Here is a 26256-nt window from a genome sequence, read left to right as displayed (position 1 = left end):
TCAGGCTGCACTGGTCATAAATCACTTCCCAAAACACCAGACATGAAAAGCAAATTACTGTGTGTAATGATTTTTTATGGAGGGCAACAAGGAAGAAGCTGAGAGATAAGTGGGGCAGTTACAGGAGTCTGAAAACCAGTTGAGCAGTGAATATGGGTAGTTTCAGGGATGTAGGTAACAACTGGCTAAAAGGAGAGAGGAAACTGGGATAGCCCTGATAAGGGGGGAGAGAGAGATTTGCAATAGAAAAAATGGACTGATTTGATTGAAAGACTGAGAATCATTTGTCTAATGGGACAGCAGAGAAGGGCACAAAGACAAAATGCCCAGACACCTGCTATTGAACACTGCCAGCTCTCTGCCACTCTCCTCCTCTCCAGCACCCTTCCTCACCCAACCTCTCCCTTCTCCTTCCTTGCTTTCAGTTATTTTTGTGGAGGTTTCACTTGAATTACATGTTCTTACCTGACTGACAGTCTGGGCCAAAATGATTTTCATCTCGACAGTTCTGGCAGGCAAACCCACTGTATTGCTCCTAGAAGGGCCCCAAAATGTGCCAGGTATTATTTTTCTGTATCACTCTGTTGTTCCACACACTGGTATAGTTCAAAATCCCTCCCCATTTTTGATTTTCAGTGACAGCCTGAAGCAGCACAGTGAAGAAAACTGACCTGTTCAGTGCCCCAGTAGCACTAACCAGCCCCATGGCAAAGGAGACCACAGTGTAAACTGACACACAGAGGGCATGGAAAATGCCAGAAAAATTCTGGAGGGCACTGAGGAAATGATGTCCTGACTAGAGACAGGCAGGAATGTACCAGTTGGCTTCTGATATCTCTCTGAAAAACGAATCTGGAATTCACTGATGCCAGTGGGACTTTTTACATTGATTTTACAGGGCTTGAGGTCCTTCAGCATATATTTTAATTGATATAAGATGTCTTTGAGTTAAATCCAAACCCAACTTTTCTCAAAGAAGAGTCCAAGAGGTAGGATTTGAGCTATTAATTAAGGATGCTTTAAAAACATACAGTTCATAAGAGAAAACTTCAAGTCTGAATTGATCCACGAAACTAGAAATTTTAGAAACACTGCTCTAGACAGTTCAAATGTGCAGGGATTTTTTTGTGCTTTTGTTGTATTAAGTCTGGAAAGAGAAAAAAAAAAATCTGTCCTAAATTCTCTTTATGGTTCCTCCTGCTTTTCCTGAAAGAGGGAGACTGCCTTCCAAGGTGCAGGACTGATCCATGTGGGAAGTATATCATCCAAATCTGGAAAAGGTGCACCTCATAAAGAGCCAACTGTTTCATGGCTTCTTGCAGCCACAGACAGATCTTGATTATTTGAACTCATCGGGGGGTTACATTCATGCAATTCTTTTTTCCTTTCCTCCTATTCCTCCCAACTCCATATCCTTACCAAGAGTGCTATTGCAGACCACACCAATCCTCCAGGAAAACCACAGACACTGATGCTGGAATGGAAGAAGTTGCTAATGACCTTCCAGGCAGAAGGGCAGCCTTCATCCAGAACCTGTGCACAGACACTGTACAACCCCCTCTGACAAAAACACATCACCCTCAGAATAAACCAGGTACTGACCTTGCAGATGCAGGTCCCATTTTGCTGCATCCCGTCCAAGCACGTCCCATGGCCATTGCAGGGATTTTCAGAGCCACCTGGACACTCTGACAGGTAGGAGACAGGCCAGGCAAGATTAGATTGAACCACCACCACCTTTTTCCATCTTCTCCTCCCCCAGGTATTCCAGTTGTACAAAGGCAACAGCCTCTTCACCAGCAAATTATCCAGCACACCTAACACTGCCCCAGAGCTGCTGAATGTGGCCTGGAATGGCACCAAGGAGCAGTTGGGCTGCTAAGAAAAGCCTTTTATTAAAAGTCTAAGGAAAAGTCCCAACAGGCCATAAATAACTAAATTTCAACAAAGGCACTAAAGCATTTTTTAAGGTTGAGCCACTGCTTGCATCAGTGAGAGGCAATTTCAAACATCTGAGGGGAATTCTGAAGCTCAGGACAGACAGGAGCCTGCTTTGCAAAGATACTGAGCATTTCCAGCTTTCCCTGACTTCAGGAAGAGCTGTAAGTGTGCCCAGAAAAACATGGTCCACAGACCTTTGGAGTGGGGTACCTCCAAATTCTGGGAACTATTTCTCATCATTTTAGGCATGTGATTTCTCTGACAAAGCCAGTTGCTTATTCAAAGCACTTTTTTGCGAGGACAGGCTCAAGCACTCAAAAAAATCTCCCATTTTCTGCATAACTGGAGAGTGTCTTTCCCTATCCCAGCAGTCAATCATATGAAAAAACGTTCAGCTTAGTAGTTCTTGCTTTTGGATTTTTGAGACAAGACTAAACAAATTCTCATTACTTGGCGTAAACCTGAGTGGGAGCTTTGGGATGGTTATTTTCTGTGGCTGAATGGCTGACTAACCCCAGACTACACAGCAGCACACGTGGCACAAGTGCTGCAGACTAGAGGGACATCAGAAAGATCTTCCTCTTCCTTTGGAAACTTTGTTAAAGAGGAACAAAAACATCCCTTTCCAAAAGTTTATTTTTAAAGAAGAGACAAAAGGAAGTTCCACCACAGGAGGTTATGTTATGTGTTAAATGCAAGAGGATCCAACTCATCTGGAACAAAGAGATTCTGTGCTGAACTTCCTAGATAGATAATGAAGACCTTGTGAGTGTTGAAGGAATAATGAAAATTAATCACCTCAGTGTATATTTAATGCCTCCTGTTAAAGCTGGTTTCACTTATTCAACAGTTAGAGATGATTGTAAAAAAATTAAAAACTTACCATAGCACTCTGTACCCCAGAATCCTGGACAGCACTTTTTCTCCTCAATATCCTTCTTACATATGTGATGACACCCTGGCAGGGAAAGGGTATTTTCTCCTAACTTGACAGAGTATCTTAAAGAGAACAATCCAAGATTCCTGATTACAACACAAACCTAGAACTGGCCTGTTGGAGGGTTTCTAAGCAGTCCCACTGCGGTGCCCTGGGCTCTGAAGGGAAGGAAGGGCCCTCATCCCCTCTGCCATGCAGGAACACAAGAGGTTGCACTCTGGTTGTCTCTTCTCTAAGGATACCCATTGATCTGAACCTCAAAGATTGGTTACAAGAAATCTGTCAGGGACTGAGCATGAGACAGGACCTTGCATCAGGATGGAAACCTTGGATGCTGGAGGGTTAGACATGTAAAGCTGACATGAGACACTCCAGAGTGTCTCAACATTCAACTTCACATCTAAAATAACCTTGGAAGAACAAAATCTTCTCGCGGGACTTGTCTCTTTCTGCTTTTTACTAAAAATTCCAGATTGAGATGCCATAAATTTGGATTTAATAGCTGTGTTATTCACAGATTCACTATTCAATCTTGGACCAATCCCTTAAATCCCTCAAAGAAGCATCTTCCTTTCAACCCTTCATCCCTCCCCTCTCCACACAGGGTGAGTCCTTGGTGGCAGTGCCTCTTGTTCTGCACGTACACAGCACAGAACTATTCTTGGGTCTGTCCAACAACCACCACAAGAACAGATAACACTCAGAAAAGCTGCATACACTCACATTATTCTTACACTCCATTTTATTTTTGGCACAACATCCTTCCCAAAAGGAACTTGGAAATTGTCTCAATAGCATTGCTGCTTTGGCTTCAGTCTGACTCCTGTGTGTGTGCAAAAACTGCTACAAGCTGCAAAACTGCCACCACTATTTTTAAAGTATTTTGACAGAATAGAGAATCACAGAAAGAGAAGACAATGGAGCTATATATTAACAGTTAACATTGACTACTGAATAGATACACAAACAATAATCTATAGAGTTTCATTTTTCAAAAGCTTCCTAGTAAATTCAGTTTTCTTTCATCCTTTTCCTATTACAGCCAAGCTCAACAGAATAAGAGCAAGGAACACATGAACAAGCAATTGTCATAAAGTGAACTAGGAAGGTAAAAAGTTCAGAGGATTATTGCTGGAAGCTGGGAGGATATACAAGGGGAACTATCATTATATTATTTTCCTAATAAGCCACCAAGGAATTCTGGGTCTGAAATAGGCTTCTGCGGTAGACAGACCTCTGTTAAGTTGCCACAGCAGGATTAGCAAGCTCAGGTTGTTTAGGGCAAGTTAGAGGCAATTTGTTCTGTCTATATAGAACCTTATGCTCAGCAAAAAGCAAGGAGACAAAAGCAACAATAATAGGGGCCATAAACCCATTTTCCTGCATCTGAAAACAAAACTTCTTGGACCTTTACAACTCAAAACCATGTGTGTGTTCTCCTGAAGGCACACACTACTCCTTGCATAGCAGAGCTGCACCAAAAGCTTGACACAGTGAGGAAATAAGTGAGGAAATAAGCCTTACCTGCAGTCTCTCACCCCTAATCCTTGGGTGGTCTTTAACCAGCCTCTTGGACACAACATTTTAGGTGCTGCAGCACAAGCAGTACACGCTGTGTTCAAGGTAAACATCGTCTTGACATTGCATCGCATGGATTTTAACTGAAAAAGAGAAACCAGGATGGAAACAAGCCCCAAACGAAACTGTTATCCCAGCCACTTACCTTGCCAACTTGTAACATCTTTATCAATTCACACAATTCTTGAGATACCACTGGGGAGGGCAGTGGCCAGTGCAGCTGCTGGGAGGTACCACACACTGCCAGGGGCTAAACCATCACACTGCTGCGTGCTTGGATCCACTTGGATCCCAGCTAGAAGGCAGCAGGGCACATCCCAGCTATCTTATCTTCTCCCTACGCCCCACAGCAAAAATTCTAACCATTTCTAAAAGAATCACAACTCTGCACTGCTAATTCCAGCCCATCTTTTACAAACACATGGTAGTGGTATGTGAGGACAAGCCCTGAATTAATAACCCTTGCCAGAAGCCACTGAATTAAAAGGCAAGGCAGCATTTCTCTTTTCCATGCTATTGATTTGATCCAGTTCACTGGTGGTTTCATTGCTGTTCCACAGGTCTGAAGAACAGAATGAGTTGGCTCAGTCTATTTCCCAGAGCCAGGAGCTGCTCACATAAATATTTCTCTTGGCAATTGTCTTCAAGAAGGTGCAGGGTTGTGGATGATAAGGAAAAGTGCTCTGCACCTCTCTGAACACCTTGGTGCTTTGACCCTGGGCCAGAAGGACTCCATAAACATTGGCAGGAATATCAGGTAGGAGACTTGGATAAATCACATGGCAGGTGATTTATCAGCACAAGCCCTTCCACCCAACCAGAATAACTTTAGGGGTTCTGGTTTCCTCACAGGGCTTTTCTGTACCCCTGTTCAACCTTGCTTCTCCAAATGAAACACAACCAGAGCAGATGACAAAAGTACAGTGAATGATGATCATCATATGCCAACCTGTCACTAAAACTCGTGATTTTACTCTAAAAGCATTCCCTTGAATTTCTAAACTCCTGCATGGAATCAAGCAACTGCATGGAAACCTTATTGCTAATTTTTAAAAAAGACAATATTTGCCACCAATGATGACAGAGAAAAGCTGGGAGGTATGAGCTGTGTATACCCCCAAAGGTCATTGGCTGGACAAAGCCCACACAACTCACCTCAGCTCTGCCTCCACAGGCACTGTATTTTTTAAAAATAAAAACATTGGATCAAATTTTGGGAGGAGGCCTTGATCTGGGATTTTTTTAAGCCAATCCTGAACAATGCTGTTAATGCAGCAGAACTGTGCCAGAACTCCTTGTTTTGGATTCCCATCAGCAATCTCAGCTTTGCTTCCTCTGAACTTAAGCCCAAATGCATACATTTGCCTGAAGGCAAGGGAGGAAGCCCAGGGCTTCCCATCAGTTATCAACAGCTCAGGAAGGCCCTCTCAGATGATAGCCAGCAGACCCTGTCAGGAAAACCTCCTGAGAGATAACCCTCAAGTCCCAAGTCCACAGGGACATTTCCCTTGAATGTCTCATGACTCATATCCATGTTCCCTCTGACTGGAGTTGCTGAGCTTTTTCCCATGTTTATGGATCCACCTTCTGCAGCCATCCATGCAAGAATGCTGCCCAATGAAGAAAATTATTTCTGTGTCTGTGGTGGCCCTTCCCAATGGATATTGACTTCTAGTTGTGTTTCTAGGGCTTTCCTACCATATGGTAGCCTCCACTTCCCCTGGAAGCAGAATCCCCAAGGAACCTGTTACGTCAAGGACTCCCCTGCTTAATAAACAGCTCAAAACCAATCTGAGATCCACCAGACCCACACATCCTTGTCTTGTGAGCACCAGCTTTACTGTTATCCAGCAGAAAACATCTTTGCTGTTCCTTATGTTTCCATCCCACTGGCACAAAGAGCAGTTAGAGGAAACTTCCCATTTTTCATGGAGCAACACAGAGAAGACAAACGATATGGATGAATAAATGAGGTGCCACCTCTGGAGTACTCTGTCTCTAAGGATCAACTGTGCATTGATGGGGTAGGGAACAAGTCCATGCAACCAGCTGACTGAAGGATAAATTAGGACTCCAGATTAAAGCTGGGCTTTGAAAGGAGCAGGTTGAAGCCAGGCCCATCGATCCCACAGAACAGTACATCTCCATGTTTCTAGTCTCTCCATGTTTCTAGTCTCATCAAGCGCCAGCTTTAACCTTCCCTGAGACAATGCCTTGGAAAGGGGATGGGAAGATGCCCTAGGAAGAAGCACAGTTGGGGATGCCTTCCTGTGAGTTAGAATTACCCCACAAACCTTCCCCTGGGGTCTGAGCCCCTCTACCTGCACAAAAAAGACCACATAAACAGTGGAGCACAAAGCACTGAGTTAAAATTCTCCAACCTTCTATCTCATCTTTACTTTCAGGCATCAGACACATTTGGGCCTGTGTTCTCTGGGATGGTGGTTCTCCACAGTGGTGGAGAAAGACACCATTATTCACACGTTATTCCATTTTCTTTCTCTTTCCTCCATCAGTGTGGCTCCACTTCTAAATGAAGGACAGTGGGAGAGGTAAGTGGCTGCCACTCCTCCCTGTTGGCATGTTTAATTATTTGCAGACCTCTAAGACAAGACAGCTATTGTGGAATCCCCCCTACCCTACTGGACACTTCATAAGTTTTAGGCAGCTTTCCAGTAAGACCTTCCCCTTTTTATAAGGAAATATGCTTGTGTCAGCAGCAACATGCAGGAGGAAAGAGGAAGAGAACAGCTGAGTGGAAAAGAAATAAAAAAAAATATTTCCCTTCTTATTTGAGTGACAGAACTGATGAAGCAGTCATTTTCTGGAGAGTTTTGCTGCTTAGGAAAGCAGAAGAAGGAATCAAGGGACATAAATGCAACAGTCTGGATACTCAAATTTTGGAGAGGATGAAAAATAGGCAGAAGTTTGAGTCAGAGGTGGCTTCTGGGGCACAGCCTCATGGAAAACAATGATGCACTTCTCCCTTGGGCTAATGTGTGACAGCTGTTTCCAAGTGTGAAGAGGCTGGGAAGGAAGCAGCAAGAGGGAATGTCTGCCCCTGTGATGCAGCAGGGCTGCCTGGTGACAGTCACTGTTCTGATCAGGTGATGAGCCTGGGCTGTATCACACTTTGGGCACAAAGGAACAGAAAAGGAAGACTGATGCTCTCAAACATCTCCAAAATTAAAGAAGGCTTTTAAACCAGAAGACATCCAACTGTAGCTGAAAGAAGTTAAGAGTCAGGGTGGTGCCTCTGTCCACACTGAGCTCTGTCTTCCAGGCTGGGCTGTGCTCTCTGCCTGCACTCAAACACTTGTTTGTGCAAGAGCAGCCACTGCCCTCCATGCTCAGATGAGACACATGGGAGCCTCTGGATGCTGCAGTGTTTCCTTCCCTCCTCTCTGAACAGATGTCCTTTACTGCTCAAGTGCTCGTTTCTCTTATTCCACCTCAAGCGAATAATCTGGGAAGTACTTTGTAATTCCCCTCTTTTTCATCCTTTGTCTTTTCCTCCCAAACCATAACACAAATCCTTCTGCACAGCAAAAAACCTCAAGGAAGAAAGAAAAACAGATCTGGACGTCAGTGTTCAGCTCCAACAATCCTGGGAGCCAGTTCTGGAAATAGTCATTATCTAATGAATCACCAAGTTTCCAGTGCACTTGTCCTTTACAAAACAGAGCTGCAGACACATGCTTGAGTCATTATAGTCGTGTACCTCCCCAAGAAGTTCTCAGTAACATTTTAGCTGAACAGATCAGCAGTTCCTGGACACGCAAACTCTTCACATTTGTTCAAGGAAGACACTTTTCAGCATGAGGATGAACAATCAAGTACAGAGATCACATAACACAAGTTCTACTGTTGCCCTGGGTGTTTCTCACTGCAGAGCACTGGAAGCTCAGGGATGCTGAGGCCACTTCCCACATCTCCCACCTGCCTCCACTCCTCCTCCAGCACGGCCTGGGATGGGCCTCCTCCAGCACGGCCTGGGATGGGCCTCCTCCCAGCACACAAACTTTCATGGTTCTCACATCTGCTGCATCTCTCCCAGCTCACAGCAAGAGGTATAAAAATCCAAATTAGGCTACAGGTTCACTGTCATGTTTGAACCATCAAATCAGAGCCCTGAGGTAACATCACTGAAAAACAGGTAGCACAAAATCCCTCTTTTCTCTCTCGATGGCCCCTGAAGGCCTGTGGAGGCCTCTTGTGAAATCACAGCATTTCTGTTGCTATCCTAAACTATCAGAGAAGGCTCCATTAGACCCTTACTCTTCCTTACCTTCCATTTTAGCCTTTCAAATGTTTCTTCTCTTTCACCAAAAATAGGGAACCTTTTGGGGAAAAAATCTAAAAGGGAGTTCTTTTTCCCAGATTAAATAAAATGCTCCAGAGGTGACTCAAAACATTTCACTTCTCTGTAAGTGGGTACTCACTGCCTGATAATGTAACTGCTTCAAGCCAAGCCAGACACCTCAGTGATTACAGAAATCAACACAATGTCTCAAAGTAGAGAGACTTAAATTTCCACTTAGACCAGCTGAAGATGTGAGCTTGTGGCTCTGAACACAACTGTACTGGAACCCACATCTCCAGGCAAACAAGATCCACCAGCAGAGACACTTCATGTTTGTGCTCAAGTCATCTCAATGATCCTACAAGCCTTCCCAGTAGTCACCCTTTTATGAAGGGTTCTATACAAAAGTTTCCAACCCAAGTTCTGACACTGAAGTATCTTTTCAGTGCTCTGGCTTTCTCTAAATTAAGTCTTTAAGATTCACAGGTCTGTCCACTCCCCACAAGGCCCCGTTTTGTCATTCAAGACAAGACAAGCCTTACACAGCTTGGATCTCCAGGGAATAAAATTTCCAAATGCCACCCACAGCTTCTGACTTTGTAGGGCAGTTCACCCCTCCAACAGCAGGACACAAGAAGGGAGATGGCAGAAGACAATATGGGGTGAATTAGTGTGAATTCCAGCCTCCAGGAACTGGGCTGCCTCTGGGCTACCCCAGAGCAGAACAGACCCACAAAGGCATCACACATTCCTCTGGATGCTGCTGCTAAAAGCAAGAACAGAGATGAAGGGATAGAAATAAAATCAACAAAACTGAAATAACATCCAGAATGGAAAGTATTCCACAATCCTTACTGGGGAGCTGTTGGGAAATATACTTGAAACAAACGTATTTACCCTGTTGCAAAGCAATGAACTGCCGAGATGATTGTAAAAGTTTTCTTTAAATTAACTTCTGGGAAACTTAGGGACCTCTCCTGATGGATACTAAGTTCCCATCCCACGTACTGAACTAGAGGAAGACAAAGATGCTGAGTGTATTCCTTTGATATTGCTTCTTTTGAGTTCAATGCCAAATGCAGACACAAATTTAACCCGATCTAAAGCTCAAGCAGCTCCCTTCAGCTTTACTTCTAGTTCGTCAGTTTGGTCTACACACACAGCAAAGAAGATACCTTACAGCCCTAAAGTTTTTATGGATGTTATTCTGCATCTAAGTAAATGTAAATGAAAAAAGGAGTTTGGGGGGGGGGGGATTATTTCCCAACACGCAACCGTCCAAATATGAAGAAGAACTGTTCAATGAACACTTAAACAAAGACTCGCAGACTTACCTTCTGACTCTGGCAGTCCGCTGTGGGAGTGAGGCATGCTGCTAAGAAGAAAAACAGCAATCCAGGAGGATGCATTTTCATGCTTTTACAGGCAGGACCCCTTACACAAAAGGGGTGGTGATAGCAGCTGTAATTTCTGTAAGATAACACCGCCTACTAAGAATCAGATCCAAGACAAACCAGAGGTTAAAAGTAAACAGGGAGAGAGCATTTTTGCACTGTGCTTTTTGGCTGCAAAGCCTTCAGAAATGGATCTGCTATTTCTAGTGTTATATCTGAGTCAACACAACCTTTTTCTTTCTTTCTACTCTTTTTTTAAATGCACAAGCAGAACTCCTTAGTAAAAGGTTTACTCAAAACAGGAACATCTACGGATTTCCTCTTACATATCAGTTCAAAACAGAAGGAAGGAAATCCTTAGTTTTCAACTAATTGGAATGAAAAGAGGTTAACTGTGTGCTTAACAGAAGGCAAATCCAATGGGCAAACTTAAATACCATGAATTCATGAAGGGTAAGTTAATTTCCTTTTACCACTGGTGTTAACATGTCCACAACATCTCAAAGAGAAGGTAGACCCGACCACTGCCTGTCCCAAAGTTTGCATGAGCAAAGCAATATGAGTGATGGGCTGCACTGCAGAACAATAACAAAGCACATTGTATCCATCAATCAAGCACTTTGGGGAGGCTTTGATATTTATTTAAAGTATTTGACTTTCTCAGCAAGAAAAGCATCACATTTTGCAGGTGCTATGGCAGCGATGGCAAAATATATCATCTCCCAAACACTCTGCTGACAGCTTGATGAATCCAAGGAGCTCTTCCATAGCACTCAGAATAGGAAAGTCCCAAAACGGGATTAAAAGAAATATATGCTAACCTGAGGTACAGTCTGCAATTTATATTCTCCTTTTGAACATTACAAAGAACCAGTAACTGCTTATTAACAGATTTTACATGGCCTTTGTCTCCCTACACTGCCAAGAGAGCCCACTATGCTGTTAGCAGCAAATCCTACTGAGCAATGAGGGACCTTCTCTTTTGAAGCCATTAATAGTACATGAAGATGCCTAAATGAAATCAGGACAGGGAGTTATTCTTGTGCTTACATAAAGAATGAGAACATTAATATTCTTTTGCCCCTACGCGCACACAAAGACACAGATGCTGACATGTAAGAACCGCTGTACTTACTAGTGCCGTCAGTTGTGCTTTCCTTCTTCCTTCATCCTACAGGGAGAGCCAGCATGATGAAGAGCCAGCCCTGTTATATATCCTGCACTAACAGGAAGCAGATAAGGCACACAACCATCCACTGCAACCCATGTGAGAAGTACCAGCCCACAGCTCCATACGACGACTCAGCCCCTTGTCCTGCTACAGGATAACGCAGCCCTGGGACTTTTGCTGCCCAGCTGATGCCACTGCCAAGGTCAGAGGGTGACACAGCTCTGGAAACCATCTGGTACCTGCAGATCTCTGAATTGAGGCACAGGCATCATAGCTCAGGCCAGTTCTGGTGGGATGGCCAAGTCACAAGTGGACAGTGGGGACACTCTTGTAGAGGGGATGATCAGCCTGGAAGCTGTGCAGTGCTTTCTTTGCCTACAATCATGGTCCTGGACTGGCCAGAGAAACAGAGGAATGAGGCTGTTTTTCTGCTCCATGCTGCCTGCTGGGCACCCACAGCTAAAACAGGCAGCCTGGAAGGATGGTGATGCTTGTTGATGGTTTTTCCAAGAGCTGGCTGTGTGACACAGGGATTAAGTTGCCAGCATCCACACATAGCTGATAAGATTTTAAGGTGGAACTAGCTTACCCTGAGGCACTTGAAGATGCATTGGCTCCTTTAATGAATCTTCAAACAGTTTTCTAAATGGCTCAACACTGAAAATGGTATAGGGGGAAAAAGGACACACAAAGATTGATTCACTGCTGCTTATCATCACTATTATCAAAGCTTTTCACTGCTGCTTATCATCACTGTATCTGACCTACTACAAGGGAACTAGGAAGGGAAGGGAGAGAAAGGCTTGGTGAAATTCCTATCTGAATTAAATAAATCAGATTCACAGCAACATCAAAAGGTTTGCAGCCAAATTCCTTATCTGACCTGACCTCAATTAAAGGCAAGCAATACAACAGCAATACACAGGCTAAAAATGCAAACACTGAGTAGTGCCATTGTACAGCAGCAGAGCATAAACTGAAAAATCAAAAGGTCATCTGTAATCAGAAGCTACTTTCCTGATCAAGCAGCATAAATAGCATGTTTCAGCCACTGCATATGAGCTGCTGTGAGAGAATGCTCATCACTGCTGCTGGATCTGGAACATCAAAATCTGCAACAACTTTGGATCTTCATGATTCTGGAAATCAGTAAGATGGTGAAGCACCAACCACCTCCAAATTAATGGGTGGCCAAGAGCCATTACTAATGCTCAGTGCACAGTGGAAAGATGCCAATGTGCTCACAGTGGCAGTTCAGTTGGTAGTGTCATTGAAGATGGAAACACCAGAATAGAAATAGCACAGGGAGCAAAACTGAGCCAAACAAACACAAATAACTGCTCCATTTACACTGCTCCCACTCTTTTCTGATAGATGGATTCCTCCTAGGCAGATGAATGGATTTCCTAGGCGGATAAATGGATTTTCTCATGGATGACATCAATAAAAACTTTATGCCTTAGAGGCAAAATGCATTGGATCAATTGTTTGTATTCCACTGTTTTGTCCAACACCCTTCAAAATTGTCAATAAATAAAACCTCAGTTCCCTCACTCTTTACTTTATGAGACCAGCTCATGCACACAGGCAACTGCACAAAGTACTTCAAATCCCCCAAGTCTCCCAAAGCAAGATCCTGAGACCTGTCAGAGAGTTCAACATCTGATTCTTTCTAAACCATCCAAAATTTACAGAGGAAATACCTAGTAGTGCATTAAAAATAAAGCCACGGGACTTGCTATGTCACTAGCAATTAAAGGAATATGTTAGACAGGAAAACCAGGGAAAAAAACCTTCATCAAAGGAAAAATTTATAGGCAAGACTTGTAAAGATCTGATGGCAGAGGCCACAAATGGCCTTGTGCAAGCAGGGTAAAAGGGTTTCATTCATGTCCTAGTCAATGTTTGATTGAAATAGGATTGTGCAAATCCAATTTTAAAACACACAGTAGGAGTTCTCAGCTGTCTGCCAGTGTGTTTATCTGTGAGGTGCAGCATGTGGGCTTCTATTTGTCTTGGAAAACACAGAGGTTGATTTATCAGTCAAGTGTCTCCTGCCCACATGGCAGAAGGTGACTGGTTTAGCAGTGTAAGTCTCAGAAACATCATCTTTAAATTCTGGCCCTGACACTGACTGCTTCAACGAAACATTAATCATTTACTTTGTGGGCTGAGTCTCCTCAGTCACCAGCAGACTGTTGGCAAGCAGCAGGGCTCAGGATTTTTCTCTCTGTCTTTTTGCTTTATGTATTGATGAAAGGTTGGGTTCTAAAGTAACTTACCTAAGACCTGGCATTTTTTCTCTGAATTGACATTCAGAGTTGAGAAGCTGCTGGCAAAAATTACTCAACCTCCTTAATGGGAAGAAAAAACAAAACAAAACAAAACAACAACAAAAAAGCCTGGGTAAAGGTAAAGGATAAAACTACAAACCCTTCCAGCCTCCCTGCCTGTATCACATGCTGCATTTTAAAATGCTGGGTCACCAGCCCTGCTCTGTGAAGTCTGTGCAGCCCTGGCCAGCTTGGGCAATTTCCTGCTATTGAAATCTTTTGTTTAAGCAATCTTTACAGAAACTACAGAGCCAAGGCAAGTGATTTACCACCCAACCCACCTTGCCACACAGCTTCTGTGGGAGCTGACCATTTGGTTACATCCAGGAAGAGAATGGGACTCTTGTTCTGCTCTTCTGGGAAAGAAAATTAAGTCCCTTTGCTCTGAATTGTCAGTGTGTAAGAAGGCTGTGAGTCTGAAGAGGTACCAGCAAAGGATTCAACAGGCCAAGCCAGAAGTGCTTGTGTGTAGTAAAAGGGCCAGCTGAACCACACTTATCCAATATACACCTCAGGGTCCTGCTGAAGAGATGAGAACACAATACTCTTTTTCTTTTTTTTTTTTTTTTTAACTCTTGGCAAGTTGGAAGAAAGAGGAATTTTAAAGTTTGCTGATAAAAGCAAAACCACTGGAAGGACTGCACAGCTAGTAGAAGTCTGTTTATCTTTCTCTCTCACACACACACACACACACATGCAATGGTCCCATTCCAAGCAGACAGGTAGGGCTGTCTGAGCACAGTGTTGTCAAGTGATTCAGGAAGAAATTGTTGTGGCTGCTCACATCCTGTTAGTCCAAAACCTCAAAGGGCAGCAGTACCAGTGTCAGTACATAAATGCTGTAAGTCTGGCCTATTTCTTTCTCTTGACTCTCCGTTCCTTTACATGTTCCCCTGCAGTGAAAAGCAGTTACATATTCCCTTCTCTTGGTTTTAGTTTTGCACCTTTCCCATTTATTAAGCAGCACTCGGTACTAGGAGAGTCAGACACTAAATTCCCCACAGACATTCACTATTAGAAGTCTGGGCTGTTGAAACTCAGCCCCTCAGCACCACAGAAGTAAGCTTTTTGATCAGAGACATCCAAGTAAGAAGCAGCAGCTTTTTGTGCTACTTCAGTTAAAAAACCCCTCCTTATCCAAGCTGACAAGAACAGGAAGTCAAGCCAGAGGGGCTGATGGAAATACATCACTGTGCAGTACATCTGCAGCCAGGCTTACCAGAGAGTGTTGTAAAAGCAGCACGGGAATGGACACAGGACAGACAGGATGCAGGTCACTGTCATTTCTTCTTGCAAAGAAAAACAGTTTAGCTCAGGTCAGCACCTCATTTACTTTCCTTCCTAATGAGGTTCATGCGTGAGTTTTTCAATTTAATACAAGGGAAGTTTTAAAACCTTTGGCCAGATCCTTGGCAGATGACACTGAACATAAATCATTGCCCAGGACTTCTAAGAGTGGCAAATATCTACATCAGCTGCAAAGTCAGGCTATGGAAGTCTGGGATAGTTCAGGAGATACTTTCCTGACAAAGGTCTGCCCACCTGCCTGTGCATGTATTTGATTGTAACTTCACCTACTCAGACATTGCCTTAATGTTGAACAGGGGTTGAAAGCTGGATTGGAGTATAAAGGGATTACTAAAGAGAAAAATGCAAGGGGGGCTTTGTAGTGCTCTTGCAAAAGGAGAGGAAGAAACCAAGGCTGTTCTGTGTAATCTCAGCTGCTTACAAAGCGACTTCATTCTGGTGATTTTCTGTAGAAACTGTGGCAAGTTCTGAGAAATCTTTATGAAATGAAACAAGTTTATGAAGTTCAAGATGAATGATTGTGCATTTTCAAGAACATCTCACTCAAATCCCTATATTTAGATCAAAAGATTACAATACAATTAGACAATAGAGACAACAGGTTGGTGCTGAGGAGTGACAGTGCATCTATTTTTTCAGTTTAACATTGCACTTAAATGAACAGAAATGTACACCCACAAAGGTCTAACTCCAGCAGGTTCTAACACAGAGCACCCCTCCTGTGGAGACAGGCTGAGAGGGTTTGGGTTGTTCAGCCCAGAGAAAAGGCAGTTCCAGGAAGACCTCATTGCAGCCTTTCAGTGTTTAAAGGAGGCTTTTTAAAGAGGGACTTTTTATGTGGGCAGGCAGGGATATGACAAAGGGGAATGCACTTAAACTAAAAAAAGAAGAGATTTAGATTAGAAATTGGACTCTGTGATCCTTGTGGGTCCCTTCCAACTTGGCATATTCTGCGATTCTGTAGCTCTGAGAGTACCAAGGGTAAAATACTTACTGGAAGAATCCAGACACACTGCAGGACATATTGAGCATTTCATTGATCTTAAAATGTGATTGGTGCTTAGCAAGATCTCAAAGGGGAATTGCTTGTGTTTCCTGGATTAATAATCCGATCCAAAGGGACAGATTCAATGCTTTAAACAGCTGTGGACTTAAAAGAATTTCAAGTTTAATCACAGTTGTGGGTTTTTTCTGCAATAAAATATGAAAAAGAGCCCTTGCCTGCTCAAACTATGTGATAAGCAGGGGATTATCATTGCTTACTCTCACACAAGATTCTCTGATATCCACTAGTGTATTAAAATACATTTAAACAGTTGGTTTTTACAAAGACAGAACTCATTTCTGTCTCAGGCACAAGGCATCCCCCAGGACAGGCCTTACTTATGAGATAGAAGCAAGGCTGACTTACCCAGAAGCAATGACAAGAATAACCCCTACAGGAGAGGCAGAGATGTCTATTCATGTTGGCTCAAATCCCAGGCAGTTTCTAAGGACTCATTACAGATTCCCTTTGCATTCACTTAAAACCATAAGCCTCACAGTAAATGACCTGTTCATCTGGGAAGCTCTCAATTGCTTTTGCAAATCAGACTATTCAAGTTGCCACAGGTCCCTCCTTAAGTGTTACTATGGAGAATTATAGATAAGTGATTAACAGAATTACTTCAGAAAAAACTAGTGAAGATCTAAGCTTTCTTTTAATTATATTATCCCTAGGATTTTTAATTTAGGAATTAAGCTTAAATGAACATAAGTAACTCTGAGATTTCAGGGAATAGAAAAGCTCTGAAGTACAGGAAAATTCAGTTTTCCCCAAGCAGTACCTACTTTAACTGTCCAATCAGTCTGAGCTTAAGGGGTTAGGTTTCCTCTGCTAAACTGAGCAGAGTTGCACTCAAGTAATGCTCCTCACCTTTTTTCTTGCTTAGGGAACTCCACAGAATCCTGCAATACAATCTGACTTTGGTTGCCTCTGTCTTTGTCATCCTTGCACTGACTGCAACGTTCCTGGCTTCTGGAGTCCAAAAAGCACAGCCAAGCTCTGCTTTCTATGCAGCAGCACAGAAAAATACTCCGTGAAACCACCAAATTCCCAGCTAACCACTGTGGACTTGCCATTCTTGGAGAAAGCTCCTAACTTGTTTGGACCAGGCCCTGAGCAATCCATTAGAAGTTTGCCCTGAGCAATCCATTAGAAGTTTGCCCTGTTTTAAGGTTGGCTGTTGGACCTCCAGGTCTCTTCCAATCCAAATTTCTCTCTGTGGTTTTTAAGGGGCATCAGTTTTAAGCAGCATCAGCTGGCACAAAAGTATCCAAACTGTTCTTCCCTTCTTAATATCACTGGATACAGAACATTCTTTTTCAAAGTCTCGATATTTGTCTTCAAAACAGTGAGTATGGATTTCAGTGTCGTGGGGGAGGCTAAACTTTGTTGGGCACAGTAACACTCAAATAAAAGATGACAGCTTGGAAGGCAAATCCCTGGTACCTAATAGAGAAGCAAAAATACTTGAAATAAATCCTCCTTAAATTGTGTTTAGAAGCTGCAGATCCTCAGTTTCCAGGACTCAAATGTATTTCTGGACTAACATAATCTTGCTATAGTAGAAGAAACTATTTTCTTCTTTCATCTTGCTGCATATTCCACACTTTATAACGCACTCTAGGAACATAATATGTGCTGCTGAACTGCCATATGGTATCCTGCAAACACAAGATATAAACTTGAATAAAGACAAGGCCAAGAGAAAACTGTCAAATTACACTTTATTTGTATTGACAAGATAGGCAAAAAGAAAGACTTTGTGTTCAGAGATACAAATTCATTATTTGCTGACAAAATGCTCATATACCTATGTTGGGTATTTCCAATTTGCAGATGATACTGAGGGGATCTTTACCAGGGAATTCTTTTATCCTAGGGTAAGGAAAAAGAATGCCTATGAAAATAATTTCATAAGAAAATTTTTTACCTGTTTGTGGCTCAAATTTCACTGCTAAGTTGAAGATTGGCAGCAAATAATTACATTTGGCCTCAAAGAAAAACATATGTAAAACTGTAAGATCATTAAATAATAAGCATTAGCAGCATACCCAAAATACTTCTTGTACAAAGAACATTGCACTTGAACGTACACAAGCATTTACCCTTATTTACACATTAGAATTTGTATAGAACAGCAAGACTGATATATACAGAAGAACAGTGGAAACCTTAACAGCCCCAGACGACAGTATTATCTAGTGTTGACTCCTTAATTTTTCCATACAGTTTCCCAGGATGTCTCATGATTTTTTTTTCACTATATACTATTGCATAAAAAGTAGACTGTACAAGAAGTTCAGTCCCCAGTTAACACTTCAGAATATTTCTGTGTACTGCACTATGTATGTTCACTGCACTAGGGAGCAAGGGAGTCCAGGTCAGCTCCTCATGGAAACAAAGAACTTGACAGGTGCTGTTTACCTAAACACTGTGCTTTACCTTATAATACACACTGAAATCACCTGGCTGTGCAATAACTACCCTGTGAGTTCCAAAGGCAGTTCCCTACCACACAGGATCTCCCACTGCCTTGCAAGCAAGGAAATTAATTTCTCCCTGCTTTCTGCACTTGGGATAAAAATGTACCACTGGATCTCTCTGTTCTTGCTGCCTTCTTGTTTAGTATTTCCACTTGGGACACTACCAGCTTCTCCAAAGTGATCCAGTGTTAAATTCTGCATCAGATCCTGATCCTGAACATCATCAAACACAAATGTAAGGGCCTGTGGATATGTCTGATAACCCATAAGTACTCTGTCTAAATCCCGGATTCGTCGTCCATCTGCAAGCTGATACTTATCTCTCTTTGGTGGTTCCTTAGCAAAGTCAGGTAGTGGGTAACTGATATAATCTTCATCAAAGAGGAACAAATCAGAGCTGGTCAGTATAAGTGTTTTAGGTTGAAGTGAGCTAGTGTTTTGAGCAGATCCTTCACCGTGATTTACTTGGAATGCCAACACATACAGAAGGATGTTGAGGGATGGAAGATTAGTCAAACCATCCATCTTTTCTGCCACTAGAAAAGCAAGGTCCCCAATTTCCTCTTCATTTGGATAAATAAATTTTACTCTGCTAGAGTGAATCAATTCGTAATTCTCCATTTTTCCTGCAAGAAACATACATTATTATATTTTAGTATTATATAATACTTCCTTAATGTATGAGGATAAGCAATAACCTTTGAGAGAAGAATTCAAGTTTTGTATCTATTCATATGTGCTTTTGCTCATATACAATATTTGAATAATTATATTTGGATTGCAAATCTCTACTGGAGTCTTTCTTGCATTATCAACATACTTTTCTGCAAATTTCTGACCACACAATTAGTTCAGGTGATGGCAGAAGATAAAGGAAACACAGCTGGATTCTCAAATAAAAGATTATCCACCTCCATACCAAGTGACCTCCTCTGCCTCCTTCCCACTCCCCGTTCTGAACTCACTGAAAGCATTATCAGATCACTGAATACAGAGTCCCTGCTTTCAAGTTTTTCCACTTTTAATCACTAGAGTTTAGATGAAGCCTTAAGTCTGATGCCCAAATAACTCATGACATGTAGGAAGGACCACTCACCTGTGTTTTTACTCCCAAATTCAGAGTAGAAGTCTTTGTCTACTGGCTCAGGTGAAGGTGTGCGTGCAAGCAAAGACAGAACTGCCATAAGCTGCTGGATGAAGGTGTGAGTGTTGTAGCTGTCCCTTGTCAGGCAGGTGACAATGTGATCTGCAGAATGGCCTGAGGAGAACACAGAATACAATCCACTCACAAATCCATACGTGGCATTATCATTTCTTGAATCAACATGCAGCTGTCATCAGAAATGATTTCTTGCAAGGATTATTTCTCCTGAAAACATGCTTCATTATTCAGAAATCTTTGAAATCCTTGGAAACAACAACAGAATCCTTACAAAGCCCTTAAAAATACATAATATAATTACTCTTCATTTAAAATATGATGTACACTTATAGTTCAACTACAGCTCTAGAAAATTCAAGAAAAAGAAGCAACAAAATCATACACTCTTCCATCTCACTAATAAAGACAGGAATCCATCTAGCAGAAGACTAAAACAAAGCAGGACTGGAAAAACTTCAAAGCACAAGATTTACTCACCAGTAATGCGGAAGTATTGGTCAAATAGGCCAACATTTACTGACTGCAGGTCATTAAGTTTTAGCACAAAGCAGCAAGAGAGGTGGAAAGAACTGTTTTCACAATCTGAGTTCTCTTTGTTCCAAAAATCTGTTTTAAAAGTATACATATAATGAAAATGTAAAAAAAAAAAATTATTCTGCCCATAAACTTAATTTTTATCTTAAAATCCTACACTTATCTCACACTTGAAGAAAGAAATTAAGAAGAAAGTGGGTACAGTGGTTAATCATTTCTCAAGCAATAAATACACCTGAATCTCCTTGTTAGCAGCATTTCTTGAAGCAGCTGTCACATACCAGAGTTAAATCAGCAGATGCATTAACAATCCACTTGAACTGAATGCACACCCTGAAGGTCACTACTGCCCACTTACCATTTTGGTTATTAAAGGGCCTTTAGCTGCCTAGGTGATGGTAGGGACTGTGAAATGACAGCAAAACATGGATATAGTGGCAGCTGGAAAGGTCTGTCTGAGAAGCAGACGTGACTCAAGGCCCTGGTTTTTCAACATAAGTCTTAATAAATACTTTACATACAGTAAATTTTGCCACTGTACCCCTCAACTAGGAGGTCCCAAGTAAGATTACTGACCAAAATTGGTACTTCAGTTGAAGACAAACACACAGAGAGGGATTAAATTTGTAACCTTATTAAAAATAACTCTTTTACCTGACTGGTGCTCATCAGCATGAACAAAAGAATCATCCAACAGAAAGTAAATAGCTTTTGTTGAGAGAAGAACACAAGCCATCACTTCCACATTGGGAGTCTTGTAAAACAGAACTGAAGACCACATAAGATGTCTCAACTCTTCATTTTCCACCTAGGACGTAAATTTTATTTCATAAATCACTTTTGCACTTTGATATTTCAGATAATTTCATCATCTTAGAGGCAACTTTAGACTACAAGAGAATCAACTTCAAAATCTGAAGCATCTGAACATGCAAAGAACAGAATTTCACCTTAAAGTTGCTAAATGAGGCCACAATTACAGCCACTGAAAATATCTTGTGTTTAAGTAAGAAAATTATTTTTCTGTTGTGGGCTAATTATTCTTTTTTCTGACCAAAACTAGAAAACTCAAAAATATCTCATGTATAAAAAAGACTTTTTAAAACAGACACTGCCAACAAAACTTTAATCAGAGGAGCAGTGGCTTCCCAAGCCTCTAAAACTCTACTGGGATGCTACTGAGGGGTTGGATTTAAAGATCCTCAAGAGAGGACAGAAGTACAGGTGCTGTTCCAACCAGGCACCTTCCCAGCTTCTATCTTGATGAGCTTACTGTGAACCCTCAAATGTCACCTACTTTCTTTATCAGCTCCTCCTGATGTAAAAAGAGAAGCACAACTTGTAACTGTGCTTACTTAAACTTTGGAAGGGAGATAAGGGAATAAAAAAATGTCTCTATTTCTCAAGCTTTTCAACTCATGTATGTACTCAGACCTCAATGATTTATCACTCAAAAAGCCACATCATAAATTTAAAGTAAGATTTGTACTTTTAAATTTGATGGTCAAGCAGACTATAAATATGTTTTTCAGAAATGAGGTTTATCTGTCCTTGTTTCTGGAGTACCTACAGCCATGAACATGTACTGCAGTCATGCACCATATCACAGAAACAAGTCAGAATATTTATGTTTCACTCCTCATAGTTTCATTCCTTTTCCCACTCTAAAGAAAAAAAGAGGAACATTCTTGGAGCAATCATGTCTTCAAGACATACACCAATGTACTCTCCTGTTCTGCATCACAGATCCTGAGGGCAAAACATGCCTGGCAGGATCCCAATCACTGTGGCAGGGAACCCAAAAGGGAGTAACACAAACAGATTTTTGATCAAAACACTGCCAGGTTTCGCAGAGCTCAACGCTTGTGGCTCAGTTTGATCAGGGAAGTTCTTTTTTAAAATACTGTGCAGCACAGATAGTTCACAAGGCATCTTTTTATACACCTGGGCGAAGGCACAATACCTCTGCAATGTTGCCATGGAAAAACTCAACTAGGGCACTTCCTTTCAGCCCAGCCACATACTGCAGAGACACAGAGACATGGAGGTGAACAGGGATCTGGTTATCTTCTGTTATCTTCTGCACAAGAAACTCAGATGGATATAAAGATGACAGTGTCAGATGAGGCTTGCAAAAACTAGAAGAGATCCAGAAAACACATACAAAATGTAAGGAACTACAGAGTTTTTCCACAGGAGAATTAATATTTATATTTTGTTCAAAAATTAAAGCCAGGCAACTTCCATTTTTAACAGTTTAAATTATTTATCTTGAGCATAGCTGTCAACCTGCCACGACCTCAGCCTGCAGGCACGTGGAATAGGAAGTTGCCTTCCATAAGAAATTACATTTTATGTTGCAAAACCAAAACAGAAACAAAAAAAGGCAGACAGGTACAGTGTAGAATAGCCATCCACACATACTTCAGACCAGCAGAATGCAGAAGCATTTAATCAGTACTACAGTCCAAACCCAATCACAATGACAGCTGCAAACACACTGGTTAAGCCATACCAAGCACTGTGCAAGAGCCATTTTACAGGAATTATTACCTTGCTGACTGACTGTGCCTGTTTGCCTCCACAAAGTGATTTCTTACAGCATCAGATTTGCTCGAAGCTTTGAAAATAATAATAGTCTTAACATCCTGCAGGAGTGTCCTTAACAGACTGTAGATTCTTAGGAAGTGGAATTTCTCATGAGGTAGAACAAACACTGCTGTAACAAATCTGTATCCAACGAGCAACTCCAGCACGTGTCCATCCAAAAATGAACCCTTCTGCTGGGTGGAACCATGAGCTGGATGCAACACTAGTGATGCTAATGGAATTCTGTTCAGCTTAAATACACTTCCCAACTCTTCTGTGCCTACCCATTTACCTGGCAGTAAACTGAAATCCACCTTTACTATGTACAAATGCTGGGGTGTTAGAAATATCCAACATGGATGGATCACACAGGGGCCCTGCTCAGAGGATTTATACACTGAAGAATAAAGTGCAGAACACAAAACATTTTTTGACCATTCTCTGCTATTGCCAGTTGACTCTGGTTGATGCAAGATTTCCTGAACATTGGTTTTATTCCAACCAACAAGGTATGTTGGGAAACAACCTTTTATTTCAACATCTTCTGCTGAAATGCAATTCAATTCCATAAGCTGACAGAGGAATTCTTGGAGGTTTGCTTTTCCACAGTACAATGTGGAGCTTGGTAACACTGATGTGTAGTGTTGAGAGCAACAAGCGTGTAAACAGGAATAAAAGTCTTGAAGATTCTGGGAGTCTGAAACAACAAACAAGCAGTTGTCACTGTTTTTCAGCTTCAGAGCTAAACAGATTTCTGGCAGGAGAAAGCCAAATTCTGTTAGATCAGTGTATGGCAAACACAGCATTAATTTCAAGGCAGAAGGGATGTGCTGGCAGTTTCCTCTCAATTCCTGGTGAGGAATCTCAAACACAGCTAGCATATCATCAGTCAGAACCAAACAGGAAGCAAACTGCCTGAGTCCTTTATGAATGTGGATAGAAAAACTCCAGAGAATTTTGACTATGCCAACACACTCCACTGCTGTGCTGTCTGATGACTGAGGGTCTGAAGTAGTGCTGAACTCAAAAGTCTGATCTCCTTCGTGAAGTCCCATTTCAAAATATCCATCTTCCTTGTCTGTGGTAGTGGAATTACCTGGAGAGCTTCCTTTATTCTCTGTGAGGGAGGGGGGAGATTTCTGCACAGTCTGCACTATGGAGGCAGAAAGGTGCTGGATAAAGTCCTGGTTTGTGGCAGTGTAGGACATACAGTTAAAAGGCAGGATGACGGTGTCACAGGGGTCAGGCACCGCACAGGCTTCTTCCTCTGAACGCTCCAAGCTTCAAAAGAGAGAAGAAGCCTCAGTAAGTACAAACTTGAGCTTAAAAACAGCCATGGTTGCTACAATTCATGGTGCTGTTTCTCAGATCTTTGAGGTTTACTCTTGTTAACACTTGTTAAATCAGTGTAATTTTGTAAAACATCTCTTTGTACTGCACACAGTCATTGATTTTAAAAGCTGGTAGTGTATAATTCCATAGAAAGTAAAAACTAAAATGGTTAAGTCATCTTCCCTTTCCCACTCCCAGTAAGCACATCCTTATTAGCTAAAGGACTATGCAGTACAGCTATTGCTGGTTTTGAAACTGCCAACTGCATTCCAGGGTTCAGATTAAGAACACCATAAAATTGATTTTGATTCCAAAATCCAGAGGCAGAATACAATGAAAGAGACTGTTTTGCCTTAAAGGCTGGGTTTAAGAAAACAGCACCCACTGTTATTACACAAAAGCTAACAAGGATTTAAACTAGAACTTATTTATCTAGCTTACCACATCTGATGACCACTTCCATACTCTTTGCATGAATCCAATAGAGAGGCAGGTGCCTAAGGAAAAGAAAATAATATCACAAAGCTGTCAACTACTTGGACTTCAGCACATATGAAGAGCAAAGTTAATGCAGGCTCACACTTTTTAAAGCTGGCCAGCTTGCTGCAAAATGCTGTTGTACTGGCCAGCTGAACAGCCATCCTTTCAGGATCCAGAAACACTGTTTGCTTTAGGTTGGGCATTCAATTAAGGCAGAAAAAGAATGAACTTTGCTGTTGACTTGAGAACAAATTCAATCTGTGACTCACAGACATTTCAGCACACTACAAATTTTTACTGATTTAGGGTAAAATGAGGCAAAAAGGTAAAGGAACTTGACAAAGATCAACTAAACTGGTAGCAAAGGAGAAGATATCCTCAAGTCTTGCTGTCTTATTCCTTGAAAGAGTGCTTCCAATACAACAAATGAAATTACAAAACAGAAGTTATCAAACAGGAGGAGATTGGAGAAGACAAATTAAGGTCATTGCCTAATGACAGGGAGAAGGTTCTTCCACTCTACCAGTAAGAGAATCATCTTCCAAAAACTGGTATTGTAATAAGATGACAGAATTCTTATACTCAGTATATAAATGGCTGTTAAATGATGTGATACCAATACTGGGTAAACATCTCAAAGCCATGACATGTGGCAACAGTTCTCTGCAACTCTGGTAAACTTGGATTATGCTTTTAATTTATAAGCTGAACCAAAACTCCTTGACTCAAATTTGGGGCTGCCTCCTTTTCCATTAGCTCTGACAATAAAAAAACCCCCTTTGCTATGGATTACTACAATAACCTAAGTTTAACACAAAAAATAAGTTTGCAAAAGCTGTTAAAAATACCATAATTACCTGATTTTTACAACTGGAGTCTGGTATTTCAAAGCATCTCTGGGGAATTGTATGGTCTGTAGGAGTCAAACAACTGGATTGCAAAAAACTGCTGGCTAGGACTGTTTCTTCACAAATTATTTCTAGAACAAATATAAAGAGCTCTTTAAATCACTGACATAAAACCAAAATGAATGTCTAATAGTATCCTGCCAAACAAGTGGAATTAAATTTGTATAGTCAAGATCTAATCATAAATCATTAAAACTAAAGGATAACTTCACACAATAGCCAGGACAAAAAAAGTAGGTAGAATTTTAGTTTACTTACAGAAGTAACTTTAGGTGCACTGAGAGTTGGATTAAAGGATTGCTAAAGCTCATTTTTCAAGCTAACAATCAATTTAAATCTCAACATCTGGTTTAAGAAATCTTCACATGATTCAATTTTAACAGAATTAGTCTGTTGCCAGGCTGGCAAAAACACAGCATAGCCCTCTATGTGAACTTTGTACATGCTCTCGAATTTCTGTAGCTTCAAGAGAACAAGTATAATATCTGTGTACAACCTTCACACTCAGATCCTCTGGTCCCTCAAATGCCATTTGAGATATCTCACCTTATTTGGAACCTTTTTCAAGGATTCAAAGCTGAATTACCACTAAAAACTAATCCTGAGTGCATATAAGCCAACATCCTCAGGGACATTTGACTTTTTGCCTGTTTGACATTCAGAGCATCGCCCTGACACAACAGGGCAAATCAATTTTCAGTATTGCCACTGAGCCAGCCAGCTCTGGGATTTAAATATGCAAAGAAACAGCAAAGTTA

The 26256-nt window shown here is 41.5% G+C and overlaps 2 protein-coding genes across 7 annotated transcripts in view; both read right to left on the bottom strand.

Annotated features, from left to right (window-relative positions):
- STAB1 (stabilin 1) overlaps positions 1-17588 on the bottom strand; it is a 62247-nt gene extending 44659 nt beyond the window's left edge. For 2 of the 4 annotated variants that reach the window (XM_051811374.1, XM_051811375.1), the window contains exons 1-6: positions 16881-17588; positions 10094-10229; positions 4403-4539; positions 2825-2940; positions 1603-1688; positions 466-535 (exon numbers count right to left, since the gene is read on the bottom strand). In XM_051811374.1, coding sequence (XP_051667334.1) covers positions 466-535; positions 1603-1688; positions 2825-2940; positions 4403-4539; positions 10094-10229; positions 16881-17086 — 751 coding nt within the window. In that variant the 5' untranslated portion in view covers positions 17087-17588. Of the gene's footprint in view, positions 1-465; positions 536-1602; positions 1689-2824; positions 2941-4402; positions 4540-10093; positions 11220-11288; positions 11467-16880 lie in introns of those variants that run through there. The other 2 variants (XM_051811376.1, XM_051811377.1) reach the window with 2 other exon arrangements.
- A 129-nt stretch (positions 17589-17717) lies between these two features.
- Positions 17718-26256, bottom strand: part of NISCH (nischarin) — a 28664-nt gene continuing 20125 nt past the window's right edge. Inside the window, exons 14-21 of one of the 3 annotated variants that reach the window (XM_051811395.1) lie at positions 25448-25569; positions 24552-24607; positions 22743-24059; positions 22153-22327; positions 20844-20997; positions 20133-20261; positions 19590-19751; positions 17718-19119 (exon numbers count right to left, since the gene is read on the bottom strand). In XM_051811395.1, the coding sequence (XP_051667355.1) occupies positions 18491-19119; positions 19590-19751; positions 20133-20261; positions 20844-20997; positions 22153-22327; positions 22743-24059; positions 24552-24607; positions 25448-25569 (2744 nt within the window). In that variant the 3' untranslated portion in view covers positions 17718-18490. Of the gene's footprint in view, positions 19120-19589; positions 19752-20132; positions 20262-20843; positions 20998-22152; positions 22328-22742; positions 24060-24551; positions 24608-25446; positions 25570-26256 lie in introns of those variants that run through there. The other 2 variants (XM_051811396.1, XM_051811397.1) reach the window with 2 other exon arrangements.

Source organism: Manacus candei, unplaced genomic scaffold, assembly GCF_025592945.1.
Source record: "Manacus candei isolate 608988 ecotype Guabito, Panama unplaced genomic scaffold, ASM2559294v1 h1tg000082l, whole genome shotgun sequence".
NCBI lineage: Eukaryota > Metazoa > Chordata > Aves > Passeriformes > Pipridae > Manacus > Manacus candei.
Note: the sequence above shows the minus strand (reverse complement) of the source record. Positions and strands in the feature narration are given on the sequence as shown.